At 40.0% G+C, this 23,724-nt stretch overlaps 1 protein-coding gene across 1 annotated transcript in view; it reads right to left on the bottom strand.

Annotated features, from left to right (window-relative positions):
- TPH2 (tryptophan hydroxylase 2) overlaps positions 1-23,724 on the bottom strand; it is a 95,800-nt gene that overhangs the window by 28,485 nt on the left and 43,591 nt on the right. Inside the window, exon 8 of the mRNA XM_011929346.1 lies at positions 9,329-9,455. Within this exon, the coding sequence (XP_011784736.1) occupies positions 9,329-9,455 (127 nt within the window). The remainder of the gene's footprint in view (positions 1-9,328; positions 9,456-23,724) is intronic.

Below are 23,724 nucleotides of genomic sequence, written 5' to 3'. Positions count from 1 at the left end.
TGGTGAAAATACTGAAAAAGGACAGAAGTCAAAGTCTATGTGACTAGTTAAAGAATTCAAGTGCTTCTTGCAAGATGCTACTACCCTTCTATATGCACAGCAGACATAAAAGTGAAAGTAATGACTTGGAATAGATATTATTAACTTTTAATTAAGTTACTCTTAGAAATAACACACACATTGATCATCCACACAAACATCTCAATTAAGAATGTATAAAAGTGCATTCCTCCCAGCCCTTTGTCAGCTTTGTATCAAATGATCCAAACAGTTGAACTAGTTCAAAGACTCTACATGGAATAAATAAGCCTGAGGCTTATTTCAAGCTTCCTGTAGAGATACTAAAGTGGTCATTTTTAATGTCATCCATGTTCAGAAAGAACTACAGCTGTGCGTAAGTCTTTTAGTATCCAAAGATTCCCCATCGCCAGCCAGGTAGGCAAAGACAAGAGGGACCAGGAAACAAGTTAATATCCTCAGCAGGCAGGAAAATATTAATTAGCAATTTATAAACTAAGGTTACCTTTATAGTTACACTCCTAATATAAATTATAGTTGATTATCAGTTTAAGACTGACTGTACATTTCATTACAACTCTCAGCATGAGAAAGTACTGGTTATCCTGAAAATTCAAATACACGTGATTCATGACGACCAAAAGCCCCAATCAATGCAAATTCTTTTACTTGGAACAAACAAATTATTTGTTTTAATCAAGGAAAGTAGAAACAGAACCCTGTATTATTAATTTCCTGACACTTCTTTCCTGCAAAAAATAAAATAAAATAAAATAGCTGACAGTCTGGTCAGGTTCAGAATGAATTTCACCCTTTCAAAAAACATTCCAGATTCATACCTCCTAAAATGTGTTTATTGGAATACTAAAAGTTTGGGATGCTAATATGCATTTCATAAAAAGAGACCACTGTGACTATATAATGTATTTTCTTTCTTTTTTGTTTTGTTTTGTTTCTAAGATTTGTATTACTTGTCAAGTGCACTGCGTAGCAATCGGTATCTAAATGTTTAGGGTTCTACCCTTGCCATTATCAGAGCTCAGATGTACCACGGTTCTTCCACCCTTTTCCTGGTCAGATAAAGAACCAAATTCTAATTTACGATTACAGTGTATTCTCATTTTCTCTGTCTGTCTCTCGCTGTCTCTTTCTCTTCCCCTTCTCTCTTTCTCTGTCTCTGTCTCTCTCCCCATCGCTCATCTAGTGACATCTGTGGTTCTGCTTATAACTGTAAGCACTGGCCACCCTTTCTTTGTCAGCTGGGAGTAAAAACAGCCAGACCCTCTTTGCATGGCATTTATCTTTTTCTAATATTACTTTTGATTGACAAATCATGGTTGTATATATTTATGGGATGCAATGTGATGTTTTGATATTTGTATGTGACGTGGCACGATTAAATCAAGTTAATTAACATGTCCATTTATCTCACTTACCTACTTATTATTTTTATGGTGAAACATTTGAAAGTTACTCTCTTAGTTATTTTGAAATATACATTATTATTGACTATAGTCACCCTTCTGTGCAATAGACCTCAAAACCTATTCCTTCTATCTATCTAAAACTTTGTACCCTTTGACCAACAATTCTCAAGTTTACTTTTTTTATACTTTAACATTTCCAAAATGGAGCCTCATCTTACAATATCAAAAATTTTGCTAGCTGAATCTTTTTCCTTCTAAAAAAAAAAAAGCCACTATTAAATTAACACTATGTTTTACCATCAATGGCACCTTTGAATGGAGGAGATATGGTAAGTTTAGAAAAATAAGTTTTTATCACTTTGGGAGATTCACTCCACATATTATGTTATTAAAGGTTCTAAGAAGTTTGTAATCCCAGCACTTTGGGAGGCCAAGGTGGATGGATCACCTGAGGTTAGGAGTTCGAGACCAGCCTGGCCAACATGGCGAAAGTCCATCTCTACTACAAATATAAAAATTAGCCGGGCGCAGTGGCACATGCCTGTAATCCCATCTACTTGGGGGGTTGAGGCAGGAAAATCACTTTAACCTGGGGGTGGAGGTTACAGTGAGCTGAGGTCGCACCATTGCACTTTGGCCTGGGCAACAAGAGAGAACTCTGTCTCAAAAAAAAAACCACGAAGCTGTTTATTTAAGCTAGTGCTGTCCAAATACATTTGCCCATGGGTCCCTCCTTTTACAGAACTCATAATACCATTTCATAAGGCCATAAGGCTAACATTCCAGGAACTGGTTCTGGGAAAGACTCCTTATTCCCTCATTACCCTTAGCCAAGACTCCTCTCATCAGCATTACCAAGACCCAGTAACAGAAATCCTTCAATCAGAAAGTGAAGGTAAACATGTTTCAGGGTTGACAGAACTGAATGGATCACCTAAAACTTTTGTGGAGGAAAACTTCCAACTGGGCCAGAGGCCGATTTATTCTGCTTTGGAAACATCTGTGGTGTATTCATACTGATTGCTTTCCCCTACAGATGATTCACAGCTTTGTCTGTTTCAAATGCCTTTATGATATGAGAAATGAAGAGACTGAATTGAAGCCATCTGCATCATGGGATGGGTTGTACTGTTTGACAAAAGATGCCCCTTTACATTTTCTAACATTTGGGAGAAGGGAAATCAATATATTTCAGGGACTAGTTCCTAAATTCATCTGATCAGTAAATTTCTGTTTGTGTATTTGTATAAGAACAAATAATGTAAGTCATATGGAAAAATGGCAGACAGAAGAGGATGAGAGCAGAGACACAAAACAGAAGCAATGACGTGGCTCTCATAGATGCAAAGGTCTGTTTACAGGGCTTGAATAAGTCATAAATACATTCATCTCATACTGCATGATACTTATCTGGTGATATCCTGTTCATCCAGTTGTTAGAAAATCAGGCAAAATATGGAAAAAAGGATGAAAGATTACTATGTGCCTTTTGAAAGACATACTCTCCTATTGTCTAATGGATCCACATGTCTAAAATGTCACTCACATTTCCTGCTACCAAAGTGTGGTCCTTGAACCTGCAGCATCAGCATCATGTGAGATCTGTCAGGTGCCGAGTCTCAGGCCTCACTCCAGACCCACTCTATCAGAATCTGCATTTTAACATGATCCTCAGGTTACTTCGTATACACCACAGTTTGAGAAGCACTGATCCAAGGGATATAATCTTTGTCTGACTTCCTATTTATCAGGGTCCACAAACTGTAAAGTTCAATGTCAATTTGTGAAGATCGATAAATTGCAAATTATTTTATCCACTAGACATGCAAATAATTTCTGCCCAGTAGAAAAGATAACCTCAAGGTTATGGTTTTATTGCCCTGCAGAACATTAACCATTTTGCATCTTATTTCAAGATTCTTTCTTTCAGTGACTATATATTCTTGGTTCCTCAAATTCTTCTTTGAACTAGATTTACCATCCTGCTTTTCCCTCATTAATGGGTTTTAAATAAATATTTGACACATGTTCAGTGCATATGTATGAGAGTCGTTGTTTGTAACAGGTTTAAAGTTATAACTCAAAAGCAGTCACCTCTCAACTGCAATAAGATACTTATCTCTACTGAACACTGTAATAGCTGTCTTTTCTTAGGAAAAATATTGTGCTGTCCAGAAAACAGTAATTGAGAATGTACAATGTGATATAAAGAAGAATCTAGCATGGGCTTGTCCCTCAAGGATGGTATAGTCTAAGGTAGAATTTAACTGTAGATACAAGGACAGAGAATTGATAGCCTGTAGTTCTGTTTCAGCTTTTTGCAGACACCACTTGCAGCCAAAGAACATTTTGTCTTGTTTCAGTTTTTGAATTTGAAGCCCTTTAGCATAATACATATTCTCCAGTTGTCCACATGCTCTAATACTCCTTATTTTTTTATATCAGGCTATTTCACACGTGTGTGCTACCTAGCTGGCCACTGAAGTAACATTGAAGTTTACCACTCCTAACATACACCCTAATCTATTAAATTCACTTCCACTAGTGCTTCAGTGGTAAATAGCTGGTCTCAAAAGTATAACACACTCTAAGCAGCCTTTATTGAGAATATTTTTGCATATCTATCACACACAGACCTTGGACAGCTATGATGAGTATGAAAAGAGTAATGCTGCCACAACCAGTGGTCTTATTTATTATCCACCAGAGGGCAATTTATTTACATGTATAACAATGCACTTGAAATACATTTTCTAAGTATTGTCATCAATTTCTTCAGATACAAAAGAGTTCATTTAAATGGTTCTCGGGGCATAGAAACCATTGCCCCTATTAAACAGCAGAGATAGCTTTATTCTCAAAACTGAGCACTATTAAAATGTCAAAATAAATATTCTGTAGAAATATAGCAAGGAGATAGAGTAGCCATAGGCAATATAGTCTAGTACCTTAGAAAATCAGACCATGAAGTTCAAAACCTGCTTTGGACAAAGAGTTTGGCGTTACCGATTAATCCTAGTGGAGGTTGTTTTCTTCTTTAGACGGATTTGTTGATAGTACATCACAGAAAGTTATTATGTGTCTGCTTTCACTAGGCATGACTCTCTTTTTCCTAAGTGCTTAAATTCACTAAACAAGGAAAAACAGGCACTACAGAAACAGAGTCATTAATAATATAAATCTCACCTAGAGTCAAAGAGTAATATGGCCTGTCTCATTGTTCTGCATAAATAGTGATTTCCATGGCTTTCCATTTGTCCTCTCTATAGATTTTTCTCCTTTGGTGCATCTCATTGCTCATTTTCCTCTACTTCTTCAGAAGACTTAATGTCAACAGCTTTGAGGAAATCAGCTAATAACACCTCTATTTCTCCTCTGGCCTTGCTAGCTACCACTATACCCCTGCTATGGACTTTTTATCCCTGCCAGTAAGACCTGAGCTCTTAAACTTTTTGTTTCTGCAAGTGGGTCATTAAATTTGCCTTCTAGTTTCAGTATATGGCTTGAGGTTCATTAATATGCATGGTATCCAACAGGTTATTTATGTCAGGGCTTACTTTGAAATTGCCTGGTTGGAATCTGTGTGTGTGTGTGTGTGTGTGTTTTCCCCCAAGACTATCTTCTGGCAATTTTCTATTCACTTTGTTTTTAACTGATGGATAGTATGTGGCTCTTGAAGTCAATAGCAGTTTTAGTATCATCTCAGGAACAATCTCCCTTAGCCTCCTCACACTGTATGAGGTTATCCTCCTCCATACTCTCCACATAATACAGAAAAAGCCTTCCAAATTTCTCTTTGGTCTGCAAAACACTATTTGAAGTAAATGGGCAGTCTATAGAATTGGGAAAATTTGGAACTGGAAGGTTCATGAGAGAGAGAAAGTCAGAGTGAGTTAGGGTGGGAGCTCAAGCAATATCAAGAAAAGAGAAATGAGTGAATCAGGCAAAACCATGGTGAGGCAAACACCCAACCCTACTCCATCCCAAATTCTTCACTGCATTTAAAGTGTTTATGTTAAGTCCTTTGCAAGTTTACACTTTTTTTAAAGCTTTCAAAATCATCATAAGACTGCAGGTAGGTTGGCCTCCTTGGTGGACACTTGATCCTTCCTACCCATGACCTATACAGAGAAGACCATCTCTTCTGGCTCCTGCCCCCTATCCTGAAGCCCAGCCTCCAACACTGAATTCAGAACTCACTCACACACGGTGAATATTCAGCTAAATCCATTTCTTCTACATAACTACTCATGTATATAAATAAAAAAGAATACTGACTCTGGGCTTTTTGTATTTTGGAGTACTAGACTGTGAGTTTCTTGAAGAAACTACTAGCTCTTTTTTTTTCCCTGTCCCTACCTCATGGTACCTAGGATCGTTTAGCCATTTAAAGAATACCTGGAAGCTTAAATTGGCTTTTGCAAAAAAGCAGGTACATTTCAGGGAAAGGACAATAAAAGAGAGAGGAAGAGAAAGAGAGACAGTGAAACATGATTAATGGCCTAATGTTCTCTACCAGATGGAAGTGTTTTTAGCTGTTGGAGCTCAAGCAACCCAAGGCCAAGAGTATTGGAATTATCCTAAGGAATGTAAGCTCCTAAAGAAAACTTACTCATCCTACAAATTTGCTGGCCTACTAAAATAGATTTCAAGGTATGAGTATTCGATTTTTCCAGAAAGTGTAAAAGTAGAAACAAAGAATAATGATCCTATAAAGATTTTGATGCCCTAATCCCCAGAACCTGTGAATTTGTTACCTTTACAGATGTTGATGATGGCCACACATAGAGAGATGGGAAGATTATCATAAATTATCCGGGTAGGCCCAATCTAATCATAGAAGCCCTTAAAAGCACAAGACCTTTCTCAGTGTTGGTCAGTGAGAGAGAGAGACGACAGAAATAAGATTGAAGAGATGCAGCGTTGCTGGCTTTAAAGAGGAATGAAGAAAGCCACGAGCCAAAGAATGAAGACCTCCTCAAGAAGGTGGAAAAAGCAACAAAACGGATCATTCCCCAGAGCCCCCATAAAGGAACACAGCCCTGCCAAACAAGAGAGATCATTCTGACTGAAACAATTCCTCTATTCCCTCTTTCACTCTTCTCCACTTGACTATCTTTTCTCATCTTTAAAGGTTCAGTACAAACTTCCTCTTAAAAAATCTGTTTTGTCAATATAAGCTATAATTTTCCAAAAAGTGGGGAGGACAATGTCATATTCCTTATAAATGTAATTTGAATGATGGAATTAATTAATCATAATTTGATGGACTGTAAAAATAAAGGACAATAAAACAGTATTCATGTCACTGCTTTTAAAAAAAAAAAAAAGATTAACAGCCTGGGTGCGGTGGCTCACGCCTGTAATCCCAGCACTTTGGGAGGCTGAGGCAGGTTGATCACGAGGTCAGGAGATCGAGACCATCCTGGCTAACATGGTGAAACCCTATCTCTACTAAAAATACAAAAAAAAATTAGTCAAGCATGGTAGCGGGCACCTGTAGTCCCAGCTACTTAGGAGGCTGAGGCAGGAGAATGGCATGAACCTGGGGGTGGAGCTTGCAGTGAGTCGAGATTACACCACTGCACTCCAGCCTGGGCAAAAGAGGGAGACTCTGTCTCAAAAAAGATAATAATAATAAAAATAAAACAAAAAAAAGGATTAACAGCACTCACGAGGATCCACCTACGTTTACATCCATAAACTCCTGCCTTTCTTCTTCTCCTCTATTTGGATGCACATGTTCACATGCACACAGGCACACATACACACACACACATGCACACAAGTCAGCGCCACACAGCCTGGCCATCAAGTATCAGTTAATGGCTATTCAAAGTCAGACAAGTGAGCAATATATCTTGCTCCATGATCAAGGGTATAGGTGGAAGGGAGTCAAAGAATGAAACCAGAAAATGTCAACGCAAGTCTGAAAGGCACAGAAAAGGTTCCAAAACAAGGCATTTAAAACCAGAACCAAGGTTTCAGAACTAAACAACTCACAATATGGTGGTTTTAAAATATATCCACAAATACTTTGCCAATCCTTTTTCCAAATGGTGAAAACTAATTCTACTCCAGTTGAGGGTGGGCTGAAATGAGTCCCTTCTAATGAACAGAATATGGCCAATGTGAACAGCATCTGATCAAGCCACAAAAGACATCACAGTTTTCTCCTTGCTCTCACTCTCTCTCATCACTTGTGGAGGATGCCAGTGGCCATGTCATAAGTAGCCTAAGGAGAGGCCCACACAGTGAGGAACTGAGGCCTCCTGCCAATAGCCACATGAGTGAGCCATTTTGGAAGCCAATTCCCAAACCTTCAGACAATTACAGGCCCAGCCAGCATCTTGACTACAACCTTCTGAGAGTCCCTGAGTCAGAATCACTCAGCTAAGCTGCTTTCAAATTTCCAACCATAGAAATTATGATATAACAGATGTTTGTTGTTTTAAGCCACTAAGCTTTGAGATAATTTATTATATCATAATGGATAGCCAATATACATGAGATACAATCCTTATACCAGAAGTTACACATTGAAAGTCAAGATCTAGATTCAGTCTACAAATATATTTTCTTCAGCTCATAATAGTGGGATTTTTTTTAATAAGCCAACATTTAAAAATCATTACATTTCATTTAGAAATCTAGATTGCCAGTCTCTAAAAAAATTTAGGAAATTTCTAGCAACACAAAGTCCTGCATCCCACCTCTGGCAACAAGCGGTGGAAGCTGAGAACCTACTATACAAGAGACACGCTGTCCCTCGTCCACCACAGCCACCACCAGAGCCTATTCATCTCCATACTGACCCCAGAGGTCCTTGCCATGGCTTCTGCATTGCTATTTAACTTTTAGTTGAGAAATATTTCCCAGTTCCTATATCTTTATCAAAAGTAGGAAACAAAAGATGTACTGAAAGGTCTGTGTGTTTTTAAGAAATCTAGGAGAAAACTTATTTCTGAGCGGAAATGAAGAATATTCCTGCATATCAAATATGACACTGTTGTGTACCTGTGCTGACTACATACAATTTAAGAACGCATTTTTCATCCCCTGGTGGTTTTGCTCACTAGGCTAACTGACTGGTCCCTGTAGGTAATGGGTTGGCTAAAACTGCTTTTTCTCTTCCTGGGCCCTTAGAAATGGAGCTGGGGTAAGGCATATGAGCATGCTAGATCTGGTCCTTCAGCATCTTAAAGGTAGCAGCCAACATTAGACCTTTCCTCTCATATTGCTTGTTTTCAGAAGAACTCAGTTTTAGGAAGATACTATAACATCCATTAAATCTTTTTCTGGCTTTGTACTTAGAATAATTGTTGAGCCTGAGTGTCTTACTGGTTGTTGACTCAAATTATGTCTGACTACAACCATCTAGAATAATCAGAGATAGCTTCAGGTGCAACCCCTACTTTATCATAAATGCATGCCTTTTACTATTACTAATATTTCTGTGAGGGTCAGCAAATCACAGCACACAGGATAAATCTGGCCCACCACCAGCTTTTATAAATAAAGTTTTATTGGGACACAGTCACACTCATTTATTTACTTTTTTGTTGTCTGTGGCTGCTTTCATACCACAGTGGCTGAGCTGAGTAATTCTGACAGAGACCTTATGACCCACAAACCTAATATGTTTCCTATCTAGCCCTTTATCTCTAGCTGACCCCTGAACAAGAATGATAAAATACAAATGTTTTGGTGGTCAATAAGCTGAGAACTCACTGTGCTTCAAAAGAATACAACACAGGAAAAGGTAAGTTCACCATGCTTTCTCCAGAAAATTTACCTATAACTCATAGTCAATAACCCTGAAGCTTTCTTTACCTTATAAATGGACATAAATAGAACTGGTTTTAAGTTGAAAATGAACTCACCGTGGCTAGTTTCTGAACATCTTCATCTGATGCTCCCAGAGACGCCAGACCTATTTCTTGTGAAAACTGAGCAAACTTAGGATCCGCAAGTAGTGGAACATGTCCCAAGAGTTCATGGCATGTGTCTCTGACAAAAAAAGACATCACAAAGATATGTTGTATAAGAAGCTTTAAATTACCACTGGTAGAACAAGACTTAAAATCCTAAATAAGACTTTGTCACTATAATTAATTAGTTACTATAGTTTATCAATGCTTGGACTTTTTAATCATTTTAATATGTCTGAAATCCCAGTGCATCTCATAATCAACAGCACTTAAAGCATATGATATACAATATTTTAATAACATAAAAGCAACTACCATTTTCAAGCTCTTACTATATGCCAAGTACATGGTAAGTGTTTTGTTGTATGCATTATATCTTTTATTCTCAAAATAACCTTAGAGAATTGAAGTAACTTGTTAGCACAGGATCCTGTAGATCAGGGAAGGAAAACAACAGCCATGGTCCAAATCTGTTCCATTGCCTGTTTTTGTAAAAAAAGTTTTACTTGAATATAGCCATGCCCATTCACTTGTGTATTACCTGTGTCTGCTTTTGACCACACTGCAGAGTTGAGTAGTTGTGACTGAGATCATAGGGCCAAAATAATGAACTAGCTGACCCTTTACAGAAAAAAAATTGCTGTTTCTTGCTATAGATAGTGAGGAAGGCAAAATTGGAATCCAATTTGTCATAATTTTTAAACTTTTGCTGTTAACCCTTAAGTTGCACTGCAACTCTATAACACTTTGCCAGGCAATGGGTAACGGCAGAGGATTCTATTGTCATCATCATCAAAGTAGCTTTTCCAGTAGATGATTTATACCTCTAATATAAGCAACTTTCTTGTGATAACACACTATAAGAATCTCCCAGTTCTCTGCTTTAGTTAGCCTGAACTAGGTAATAATAGAAGCCTGGAACCCCTCTCATTTGTCTGAGCTTTCATTTGGAGCCAGATAAGTGGGCAAAAGACAGGTATCTTTCACAACAATACAAGGCAGATGCCTTCCTGAGTCATTGCCATGAATAATGAACTGTTCCATGATACCAAGCTGTAATGGAATGAATTCCCCTGTGGTTGTCTGGGAATGGATTGAGATGCAGGAACATTTTAAATTATTGACCGAAAAAAAACACCAATTACCGAGGTAGTAATTAAAAGATATTTTTGATTTCACTTGTACTCCTCTGAAATCTATCACTTCAAATAGGTGCTAGAATACAAATACCAGGTGCTACCATTATTACAATTATAAAGTATGTTGGATGGTCACACAGTTGAAGCAAATGAATAATGGTCAAGGGCCAAGATTGATGCCCACATAAAATAGATAGCATCACTCAATCACTCAATCAAAAAATCTTATTCCCACAACCCAAACCATATCCCCAACCTTGGCCAGTTACTTCATAGAGAGCAGGTTGAAAGGGCAGCCAACTGAGAATAGTGGACAGGATACTGAAACAAACTCCAAATTCATCTCTTGTCAACTGTGTCAATAACTTCCTTTTTTGTAATGAACTGAACTGAATTTTTTTTTTAAAAAAAAGGAATATGAGGTGGTTATTCTTCAATCGCATTGCTTATGGCAAAGAAGCAGATGCACTGGATTTCAGGGTATAGGGGCATTTAAATTAATCCAAGCCCTTCATTTTACATATGAAGAAATGAAAAACAAAGAAGAGAGAGAGAATATACTGAGCTCCTACCATGTACTAGGTAATGTGCTAAATGTTTCCAAGTCACATTGGTAACTGAATCTTTCCTTACGTGTTTTATAAAGGAATAACAAATACAAATAAGAGAAGCTTTATTATTCCAATTTAACAAATGAGGAAGCTAAAATTTAGTAAATCTAAGAATCTTTTCCTAAGCTTCCACACTTTTAGCAAAGACAGAGACAATTCTTTTTTTTTTTTATCAGGGTCTCCCTTTGTTGCCCAGGCTAGAGTGCAGTAGTGCAATCACAGCTCATCACAGCCTGGACCTCGTGGGCTCAAGCGATCCTCCCACCTCAGCCCCTCAAGTAGTTGGGACTACAGGCACATGCCACCACATCTGGTTAATTTTTTGTAGAAATGTCAGGGGTGGAGGTGGGGGGTTCCTCACGATGTTGCCCAGGCTGGTCATGGACTTCTGACCTCAAGCGATCCTTCCACCTCAGCCTCCCAAAGTGCTGGAATTATAGGCATGAGCCACTGCACGCAGCCCAGAGACAAGGTTTGAAATCAAATTTTTTGAACTCCAAACCTACACTCTTTCTGCTCTCTGTTGTTTCAATTTGTAGATATGGTGTAAGCAAGAAAAGGGCTGGGGCGTACATAGCTTAGGCCGTAGGAAGAGAGTTTAGCCAAGCTAGCTAGCACAAGTAAGAAATGTAGTCAGTATTTCCTAAGTCTCTTTTCCTCCAACTCAGTGCTTCTCAACTTTCCAAATCACTTGAGGAGCGTTTTAAAACTACCGAATGACTAGGCCCTGCCTTAGACTAATTCAATCAGGCTCCCTGAGATAAACCTGAGCATTTTTTTAAAACTCTCACCAGGTGATACTAAGACACAGCCAGGGCTGAGATTCACTGTCATAACTGATGACTCTAGGAGCTCTCCTAGCAAGCTTCAAGCAACTGGTACTTAAAACTACAACTGAATGTGATTATGTAATTGAGAGCTGCTCAAGTTTAATCCCACTAAAATTACATCAAGATACTGAAGAATAATGAAAGGTGGTGACTGAGAGGTAGATGGGTAACTAATTCCTTCTCCATGTGCATTTGATTCAGTTAGAAGTCCAATACTTCTAAGCCGGGAGTGGACCCTATGGACTCATTGTTCTGATCAATTTTTTTAAAAGGTCACGCCGCCTGCGTCAATATTGGAATTAAGATCAAGTAACCCACCTTGGAAAAATCTGAAAACCTCCATTGTGGCTCATGATGTAAATGCTAAAGAGCTCCCACTGATCCAGGCAGAAGATGTGGCAACAATAATTTTAAATTAGTCACTATGTCAACTCCAAGAAAATACTGAAGATGATGAGTATTCTCTCATTGCATAAACAAGGTGAGCAGAAACTAAAGTAACAATTATAGTGAATGCTTACTACGAGCCAGGCACTGTGCTAAATGCTTCATAACGTAAAAAGAGAATAGGGTAGGTCAAAGCTACAGTGGTATTAGATGCTTGGTGCAATATGGAATTTACCTTTGAACTTGTTAAATACTTGAAGAAGGCCAATCCAAAAGACAGTCTTCTGTCTACTTAGATACTAATGGAGTCCGAAAGCTTACTGGTAGAAGGTAAGGTGAAAAGTTAGCAGTTAGGAAAATACTAGAGATCCAAAGACATTCAGGAGTCAGTTCTCCATGGTAGAAAAAGGAGCTATCACCTGAGTGTTAAGATGTCATTATCAGGCCAGGCACGGTGGCTCAAGCCTGTAATCCCAGCACTTTGGGAGGTCAAGACGGGCGGATCACGAGGTCAGGAGATCGAGACCATCCTGGCTAACACGGTGAAACCCCTGTCTCTACTAAAAAAAAATACAAAAAACTAGCCGGGCAAGGTGGTGGGCGCCTGTAGTCCCAGCTACACGGGAGGCTGAGGCAGGAGAATGGCGTGAACCCGGGAGGCGGAGCTTGCAGTGAGCTGAGATCTGGCCACTGCACTCCAGCCTGGGCGACACAGCGAGACTCTGTCTCAAAAAAAAAAAAAAGAAAAAAAAAGTCATTATCAGAAACCTATAACTCACTAGCCAACTTAAGAACCTTTAATACCATCACAATGACAAAGTAATCTAACTACACAAAGAAGAGGATAAAAGAAGTTATACATTTGGAAGAAAAGAATCATACAATACAGCAGAGTAAGTTATATTGTTTCATTAAGAATGAAAGCCTGAAGCGAGATGTCTAGCAGAATTATTAATGGAACCTCAGAGATATCCTTTACTCTATTACAAGTAGAAATGATCATGCTGTATTTTGCTAGCTTGTGCCCTCTTCTCAGCTCCATTTCCATGCAGAGACCCTGAGAAAGACCTTCCCTTCAGATTCCTGAACAAAGTGTGAACACAGCATGTCATGGGGCCAAGGCTTTAAGCACCTGTATTTCAAGACCAGGAACAAGGTTATTATATTTTATGTCTTTGGTGAAACATTTTCAGAAATAAACACCATATTGTTCTCTATCCCACTGTCTTTGGCTAAGGTACATGTAGACAAAGGAAATTGAAGTGCCTGTAAACTCTTCAACCAGAGAGGAAAGATTTTTAACATTACTAATAAAAGCAATTCATTAACTTTGAAAAGTTTACATTTTTTAGATTCTCTGAGACCAGAGGACTTAGAAGCTGAAGTGACCTCCACTCTTTGGGGCAGAAAGGGGTTCCAGGCTATGGGGAGTCTGAAGGAGACTGCAGACCGCAAAACCTTCTCTCTAACCTCTGTACCAATTAAGGTCCGCTGGGCTGAAATTATGCTATTAAACTCTATTTTACAAAGTGCAAATGCCACTGTGCTGGGTCCTGCATGTAAAGTAGTTTGAGATCCCTACTTTGGTTGTATCATCCACAGCCAAACCCCTGAGTATCTAATTATGAACAGGTTTCTGATGTGAGTTCACAACTATTGCCTTATCTCACCAGATCTCTCCAAAAAGATTCAATTATTTGGCCATAATTGCACCTGTCAGCACATGCTGCCTCCAATCTCTACATCAGCAAACTTTTCTCTTTTTAACTCCCATCCCTTTGATACATTTTTGCCTGAATAATGCTTTTTAGAGTCCTTTTCACAAATGTGCTCTGTTCACTGGAAATGCAAGACCTTTCAAAGCTGTTAACACTGTAAAACATCATGTCTCCTTTTTATTTAAAAAAAAAAAAAAAAGCAAGAGCTGATATCAGACACTAAACTTTTGCTGCTCTAAATTGGAATCTTCTCTGATAAGCCCTGCTAGGGGGATTCTAAAGCCTGCAGAAATAGGTCCACAAAGGAGCCTCGGTGAAATGTCTCTGGGAAATTCTTAACTCAGTCCAAGAAAGTAGCCATCATTTTGCTATGAAGAAACAAGGGTTCTGGTTGTTAAGTTCAAATTCAAAATGAGTCTGGCATTTTTCTCCTCTTATCAGTTTTCAAAGCTGACTCCTTGCACTACGTGTTGAACAACTCCTTTTTATTTTTGCTGTAAATTAAAGCCTTTACGAGGCATTGAGTGAGCGTCCAACATTTGCTTCCCATCCCAAATCTGCACATCTGTCTTTTAAAATGTATTTCTATAGGTTTTGTTTGCTCTAAACAACACAGAAGCCAACACTTTAGCTAAATCATGAAGAGAAGGAAAGGCAGATGAGTGGGAGAAGTGGAAACTTTGCATTAATAAAAAGAAGCAGGAGGATGAGCTGGGAAGCAAAATAGGGTGCGTTTTTCAGCTTTCACACAACATTTGGTGGGTAAATGCAAGTAATGTGGGATTACACACTGGATGCATTGCAGACAGGTGACTTAGTTTGCTTTCATTGCATAAGATGATAAGGGGAATTAACTTGGTAGTGAGGCAACTTTCTCTCAGGGCTTGTTTTGGAGCCATATACAGAGTTTCTTTAGTTTAGATTTAAAAGAGCATACTGTAAAATCTGACCCAGATAAGATTTTAGGCAATTCTTATGATCACTCCTTCTTATATTCCTATCATAGTATAGCTACAAAGTCACCTTTTTTTTTTTTTTAAGTCAGGCACCTGGATGTTGCCCTGGAGAAAATCTTCTTTGCTTTTTCCCTTAGGAATCACATGGACATGCACTGATGTTTCTCTTCTTTACTACAATTCTTTTAAGACTGACAGATATTATAGTTGTCTTTCTTCAAATTTAGTTCATTGTGTGCCTATTTGTACCAGGTGTTATATTAGGAACTGAGGCTTAAAAGTAAACAAGGCATAATCTTAGAATAACTCCTAGCAAAAGTCACCATCTGGTTTCAGAAAAAGGCAATCAAATAGCAAGTACAAACTTTCCTGATGCATCAAAAGAAACAATTTCCAGTTCTTAGAGGGACCACAGAAAGACTGCAATGGAAATTCTGTTTGGTATGTCACTAGTTCCCTACTGATATAGCTTAGATATTTGTACCCAACCAAAATCTCATGTTAAAATGTAATCCCCAATGTTGAAGGTGGGGCCTGGTGGGAGGTGACGGGATCACGGGGGTGGATTTCTCATTAATGATTTAGCACTATTCTCTTGGTGCTGTCCTCAGGATGGTGAGTGAGTTCTCCTGAGATCTGGTCATTTAAAAGTGTGTGGCACACCCCCTCTAACTCTCTCTCTCTCATTCCTCCTTTCTCCATGTGAAGTGCCTGTTCCCTTTCTGCCTTCCGTCATGACTGGAAGCTTCCTGAGGTCTCCCCAGAAACAGATGCCATTATGCTTCCTGTGCAGCCTGCAGAACCATGAGCCAATTCAACCCCTTTTCTTTATAAATTACCTAGTCTCGGGTATTTTTTATAGCAATGCAAGTATGACCTAATAAACCCAGCATTTCTGAAGTATTTCTTATTTCTTGAAGAAATAAGAGATATTTAACTTTCTCTCTGTTTGGACGAGCGGAGGCAAGATGGCGCACTTCCGGGTTCTTCATCACCAACTTTTCCCGCGCGCACGAAAATGCAGCTGGCGCCCAGGAAGGTGCAGACCAACCGGGCATGCGCCAGGTGATGTCAATCCGAAGAGACCAAGATTTACCTGGTCACACCTGCGGAACGCCCCCCGACACGCCCGTGCCCCGCCTATTGCTCTCCCACACCTAGAAAAGCCGCTCCCGGCCAGCGTCCGGCGTGGACTTCCCAGCCCCCCCACTCCTGTGGGGACTGTGTTAGGAACTCCGTCCTAGAGCTTCACCGGGTGACTCTCTTGGCCTCCTTTGCCGGAGGCCGACAGACCTCTCCCTATCCACCTTCTTCCCTTGAAACTAGGTGACCAAAAATAAATTTGCAGTTTTGCTCCTACCCTTGCCTGCTCGCTGGTTCTTTTCTGCCCGCTCTGGTGGTCTTAGAAAAACAAATCACTCTCCACCTCTCCAAGTTCAGTGTAATTATGAAAGCAATATAACACAACAGTCAAAAGCATATACCCTAGTGTCAGACTTAAGTTCATCTCTCATATTCTTTTGTAGGCAAATTACTTAGAGCAGCACTGTCCAATGGGACTGTCTGCAACAATAAAAATGTTCTGTAGCTGTACCATCCAATATAATAGCCACTTGACACAGGTGTCTACTGAACACTTGAAATGTCACTAGTGCTACTGAAGAACTAAATGTGTACTTTTATTTAATTTTAATTAATAAATGTAGGTAACCACATCTTACCATATTGGACAGCACATAGTGTTTTCTCATATGTAAAATGGAGATTGTAAGATTTCTTCTCTCTTATATTATTTTTTTCTCTTATTGAGATGGAGTTTCCCTCATATCACCCAGGTTGGAGTGCAGTAGCCCCATCTCAGCTCACTGCAAGCTCCGCCTCCCGGGTTCAAGTGATTCTTGCCTCAGCCTGCCAAGTAACTGGGATTACAGGCACCCACCACCACACCCAGCTATTTTTTTTGTATTTTTAGTAGAGACGGGGTTTTACCAAGTTGGCCAGGCTGGTCTCAAACTCCTGACCTCAGGTGATCTGCCCGTCTCGGCCTCCCAAAGTGCTGGGATTACAGGCGTGAACCACAGCACCCAGCCATCTCTTACATTATTAAATGATGTAGTAAGAGAATGCATGGAAAATCTTAGTTCCCATGGGTTAGGTATTATTATTCATTACATTAAATTGTATTTATATCTAAGCCTATCATACTTGAATAAGTTTTGCCCTTTGAGAAGGTACTTTATCACTTAAGAAGGAGTAAGTTTCTCTAGGACAGAGATTAGGCCATGCTCACACTTGGTCTGCAGTGCTTAGAAAAGCCTAGCACATAAGATATGCTCAATAACTGCTTTTTTAACTCACCTGAATAGACCAGGTGATGATGGGGCTCTGTTGCTCCAAATAGAAATGAATCCAAGTGAAACTCAAGTATGGTTTTCCTAATTTCCAGTGTCACATAAAGGCTTTGGACCAGAACTTGGTTTTGCTATTTTCTAGTTGTGTAACCTTAGGGAAATTACCTGACTTCTTTGAACCTTGGAATTGCCATCTGTAAAATGGTGAAAATCCTGTTGACCTAATAGAGATGAGTAGGATGATGCCAGACAAACAGAATGTGTTTGGGAAATGTCTGCTCCCTCTTTCCTTCTCTCTTGTGGTGGCTTCTGTGACCATCCATAGATGTAATTCTCTACACGGTAGTTAAGAGGTATGAACAGTGCTTACTTCTTTCTTGCATAAAATTCAATCATTTGGGATTTTTTCTTCTGAACTTGCAATTTAAAAATGCAAATACTCCTGGAAAAATTTCTCCCTGGTCATCTCAGTCTTCAACACCTGAAAATACATAATGAACTTCTCCCTGACTACAGAGTGCTGAAGGAATATGAATTTCGATTTGGGCCAGGTACTTCTGAGTGCTAATTTTGGATTATGGGCTCCACACAAGCAAAACAGAAATGGGTGCAGGGGTAGGGGAGAGTGACATAAGGAATCCTGCTTTGAATCGGCAAAAAAAAAAAAAAAAAGAAGGGTGGCTGAAGCATTGAAGCCTTATCCCAAGTCACTACAGAAAACAGCCTAAAAGAACAAAAACAGGGTTCCAGCAGACACTTAGATGCAATTTTGGTTTCACAATGCACATTTTAAATAATGTATAGGATTATTTAAAAGTAGAATGTATATTGTTAGAATGCTTAAGCTCTTGAGACAAAAGACTCTATAAGAAGCCTCAGGGGTTATTTTTGCTTTTAAGCACTTCACAAAACTAGACACAATATTATGACTGAAAACTTGGGAGTCCAGGTCTAGGAATGTGGCCCTGTAACTAAGGACGCACTGGAATTTTATGATGCACATTAGCCCTCCACATGAATTTAAGAGGTGCCGAGTAAGGGTGAACTTATTTGGTACTTTTATAAAGCTTTTTTCTCTCCAAAGATCAAAGTGTTATTTCATCATCGCTCACACAAGGAGGTTAAATGGCTTACTGTCACACTGGGAGCTGAGAGTGGGGTCTACATTTCTGGGCAAGCAGGTCCTTCTGCCTGAGGACACAGCAGTCTCCTATCTGTCTTACTGCCCTTTCAGAAGGTACTTTAGCACTTAAGAAGAAGTAAGTTTCTCCAGGACAGAGGTGAGGCCATGTTCATATTTGGGTCTGCAGTGCTTAGAAAAGCCTAGCATATAAGATATGCTCAATACTGTAGAGAGGTGCTGTCCCCTTCTTTTTCCCAGTGAGACAGCAGATGCCTCCTCCTCTTGATAAATGGGGCAGACCAACTGTGACCTTGTGAAGATCAAAAGAGAGGGTGGGCCTCCAAAGAGCCGGGAAGTTGGGCTAAGGACTGGATGGAGCAGCACAGCACTAAACTATATAATAGCCATAAACAGTCTTATGGTTCTGGCAAATCAGGGTCACCAAATAAAAGTAAGGAAGTATCCCTTTCAAGGCCAGGCACAGTGGCTCACGCCTGTAATCCCAGCACTTTGAGAGGCCAAAGTGGGCAGATCACAAGGTCAGGAGTTCGAGACAAGCCTGACCAACATGATAAAACCTCATTTATACTAAGAATACAAAAATTAGCCAATCGTAGTGGCAGCCCCCTGTAATCCTAGCTACTCAGGAGGCTGAGGCAGGAGAATCACTTGAATCCAGGAGACGGAGGTTACAGTGAGCCAAGGACGCACCACTGAGCTCCAGCCCAGGCAACAGAGTAAGACTCCGTCTAAAAAAAAAAAAAAAAAAGGAGTCTTTTCAAATCCCTTCTACAAAATGTGCCATTGGAAAACAACAACAACAACAAAAAAAAGCTATTCACCTTCAGCATAGAAATAAGTTGTGAGTATTTCTGTTTAGTGTTACTGATTAACAAAATAGTGGCTAAGCCCACAGGTGCTGGCGTTACTCCCGAATTTCAAACCCTGACTCACGTGCTTACCAGCTATGTTACCTTGGGCAATGTATTTAACCTTTCTGTGCCTCATTCCCTCATCTATAAGCTCAGAATAATAATAATAACAACTCAAAGTGTTGTAGTATTAGGTGAGTTCATCCATACATAACATTTAAAATAGTGTCTGGTGCTATTAACAGGAAACCTATGTCCGGTTGATATATAGTAGACATGTTTGTTTGCTATTCATAGTAAAAGTATTGTTGCTACTGCTGTTGTGGTTGCTGTCAAGATTATCTATGCTGGAGGATGGAAGGAATTCAAATCTTTTCAGGTCTTGAGGCCACTAACATCTTAACTGGCCCTCGGTATAGCTCAAACCAGACTTCTCTTAAGTTAGAGGATGGCTACCAAACTGAGGGTATGTGCACCAGTTACAAAGCAGGAAAGGGAGGACAGACGGGACCGGCTTTCTGGGAACATGCCATTTTCCAAGAATCACCGGTAATAATGCTGCTCTGCAATCCTGAGCAGCAAAAATGGTAATAGTGCTATGGAAGAAGCCAGGTGGATGAGCAGGAAGCTTGGCACCAGGCTCGCATGTCCTATGGGAAAGAACAAGTTTAAGCTAAACACAGCTCGTGGGCATGCAGGTTAAACTCCGTAAAGCTCTGGTTTATCCTCCCAGCTCTGCAGGAAGACCATGCTGAGATGACTTCAGCAAGGCCCAGTATTAAAAACACCAACAACAGCCAGGGCCCAAGTCCCAGAACCTCTCAGGTGGGAACAAGGAGGAAAAGCTGGGAAAGAAAACTTCATATTTTTCCTCTCATTATGGACCTAGTGAGAGGCATCTGTTCAATCAAGAGAGGAGCAACCAAGCTTTCCTAATAAGCAAGGGTTAAGCAAAACATTCATTTACTTTACTTAGAAACGGATGAAAAATAGTGTCAGAAATAATTCACTTTTATTTTTCTTATACAATTAAACAGCAGCAGTTATAAGAAAAATCACCTGACTGCAAAGCCTTTAAACAGTTATATTTAAAAATAACATTAATTGCCTCTAAACTGGTCGACTGCAACAAAAAAGATGTTCCTTAACACAAATGTATTTCATTGTATTATGGCAATATAAGTTGCAGTATTAGTCACCGGTGCCCTGAATTATTCCTCAATGCTGAAAGTTTGCTCTTTGATTTGAAAAGTGATGCCAGCAGAAGAGATGTGTGGAATAGGAACAACACAGCAAAGGGTGCTGCCTTGGCATTAGAAATAGAACACCGCACCCATATGTGCCAAGCTGGCAGCCAGTGAAAAGAACTGTGAGTTATCGTTCCTACCTAGCAGACTGCGCCCCCACTTTGCCTTTTAAACAGGCCACTGAGGCATCTGACCATGAACCTTAGGGGCTCACACTCTGCTAGTTGCCAGGGTTTGTGCCATCTCTTTCGCTATCTCTCTCTCTCTCTCTCTCTCTCTCTCTCTCTCTCTCTCTCTCTTTCCTCTCTCTGCCTGACTTTCCATTCCTGATCCACAGGACCCAGGGTTGAAGGACGACTGCTTTCCTGATACACTGCACCCTCTCTGCCTCGGATCTGCAAGTAACCCTGTTCTGAAAGAAGATGAGGTGGCAGGAGGGCTTAGCATGAGAGAGCGCACTATGGACTTCCCAGAGAGACAAAAATGAGATCAGGGAGATTTAGAACTTCTCAAGATTTTGTTCTGCCACTGTACACATGCCAGGCGATGCTCACATACCTACATAACTTGAAACTCTGCACCTTTCCCTCTCATTCCAGTGAGTGAGAGGGAAGGTATTAGGTATTATTGGAATAACTTTGAATTTGGCCCAACTGATTTTTTTAAAGGAAATTATCTGCAAACTTCCTTACCCGATTAGTGAGAGCATTGCGATCACAGCTGATCAAAGCATGCAGCCAGGCAATACTGAAATGCAGATTCATTGCCTCAGGCACTGCTCAAAGGGAGAAAAGGCAAGAGTCCATTTCCTCTTCTAGCAGATCAGCGACCTTTCAATCCAGGCATTAATGCATAGAAAACAGCTCCTCCCATGTCCCTACAAAGGACGCAAACTCATCCTTTTTTCTTAGCAAACTATCACAAGAAGAGAAAACCAAACACCGCATGTTCTCACTCATAGGTGGGAACTGAACAATGAGATCACTTGGACTCGGGAAGGGGAACATCACACACTGGGGCTTATCATGGGGAGGAGGGAGAGAGGAGGGATTTCATTGGGGAGTTATACCTGATATAAATGATGAATTGATGGGTGCTGACGAGCACCAACATGGCACAAGTATACATATGTAACAAACCTGCACGTTATGCACATGTACCCTAGAACTTAAAGTATAATAAAAAAAAAAAAAAAGAAAACAGCTCCTCCCACCAGGAAAACCAGAAGTCACTAATTCACCAGCGGTTCTCTATTGTTCTTCAGGCCGGAAAACGTTCCCCCAGGAAACCAGTCTAATCTGCCATCACTGTTTTTTTCTTTTGATAGACTCAGGGGGTCCATGTGAAGATTTGTTACAGGAATATATTGTGTAATGGCGAGGTTTGGTTTCCAGTGTACCAGGTTTCGAGAAGTCAGAGAGTTTAAAATTGTAAAATGTAAAAATAAGTTGAAGATATGTTTAAAATCCAATGTGTGTTGAAAACTGTGATGGCAAAATCCATTCTACCAGACTGAAAGCGAAAATAAAATTCTCTTTTCAGATAATGTCTTTTATGTTGCTTCATGCTCCTTTCTACCTGGGTCTTCAGGGCTCACCTTCGTCTCATTAGTGCAGCCTCCACTACAACAGTTCAGCAATTGAAAGCAGCTATTTGGAAGCACAGTACAAGCACCAAACACAGTAGCCAAGCTGAACTTCATAAATTGGAGAATCTGCCCTCTAGTTGGTTTTCAATTGAGGAAATGGGATTTCATTACAAAGACAATGCCTGTGAAAGTGCTTGGGCAGGAAATATCCCTCCCAGTATAGTACCCATAGATTCAAACTATGTGGCTGAGAAGGGACTTAGGACTTTGCAATAGACAAGGATTAAAAAGATCTTTACAGAGAATTTTGTCTGCATAGTATATTTCTGGAAGGATGAAATGGAAACTAGTAGCAGTGGTTGCCTCTGGAGAGGATGCAGTGGGTATCAAGGGGACAGAGGATGGAATGAAACTCACTGTTCACAGTATATACTTTTTAGTGCACTTTAAATTCTGAATTATGCATATGTATTACCTATTCATAAAGTAATAATTTAAAAAACCAAATGAATGGCCTGTAATCCCAGCACTTTGGGAGGTCGAGGCAGGTGGATCACCCGAGGTCAGGAGTTCAAGACCAGCATGGCCAACATAGCAAAACCCCATCTCTACTAAAACTACAAAAAATTAGCTGGGTATGGTGGTGCATGCCTGTAATCCCAGCTACTAAGGAGGCTAAGGCAGGAGAATTGCTTGAACCCGGGAGGCAGAGGTTGCAGTGAGCCAAGATTGTACCACTGCACGCGCCAGAGTGAGATTCTGTCAAAAAAAAAAAAAAAATACAAATGATATGAAACCCACAAAAAATAAAGGGCTTATAAAAACAACCCCAAGTTAGTGAATCCCAAGTTTCCACCCTCTGACTTAGTCTCCTCTTATCTGTGTAGTCATAGGAGACTTGGGAGAAAAATGATTACTCAAATCTATTGTGGGTGCTTTGTATTCACTTCTGAGCTTATAATCTTTATTTGTAACTACGAGAACCTTCTCCATCTGGAGGTTCCAGCCATAGGCACCTCACAGACACCATACCCTAAACCCATCCTCCTCTTCCCTCCCTCTTTCCTTTTCTCTTCCCTCCAAGCTTGATCCTCCTCCAATATTCTCAGTCATTGTTAGAAATGACTTTCCACTCAGCGTCCCAAACAAAAACCTTAGCCTTACCTCAGGGGCCCTCCCCTCATCTCAACCCTATAGTAGTCACTGGATATTGTTACTTCCATCTCTATGGTGTTAACAGGGCATCAAATAGGTGCCCTCTTGTACTATACCTCTGACCTCATCTAGCTCCACACCTTATGAACTATATTCCTTCATAGAATGTGAGCTCCCCAGCTGGTTTTCCACGTTGTTCATTCTCAACAATTCCCCAGTCCTTACCCCCAGTCATTTTTCTCCAATACACATACCTGATTATGCCTAAGAACCTTGGATAGCTTCTTATTAACGGAGGCAAGATGGTGCACTTCCGGGTTCTTCATCCCCCCCTCCCAACTTTTCCCCCCTCCCAACCTTTCCCGCTCGCG

The sequence above is a fragment of the Colobus angolensis genome, unplaced genomic scaffold (genome assembly GCF_000951035.1).
Source record: "Colobus angolensis palliatus isolate OR3802 unplaced genomic scaffold, Cang.pa_1.0 Scaffold80, whole genome shotgun sequence".
In the NCBI taxonomy this organism is placed as follows: domain Eukaryota; kingdom Metazoa; phylum Chordata; class Mammalia; order Primates; family Cercopithecidae; genus Colobus; species Colobus angolensis.
This window is presented reverse-complemented; position numbering and strand designations above follow the sequence as displayed.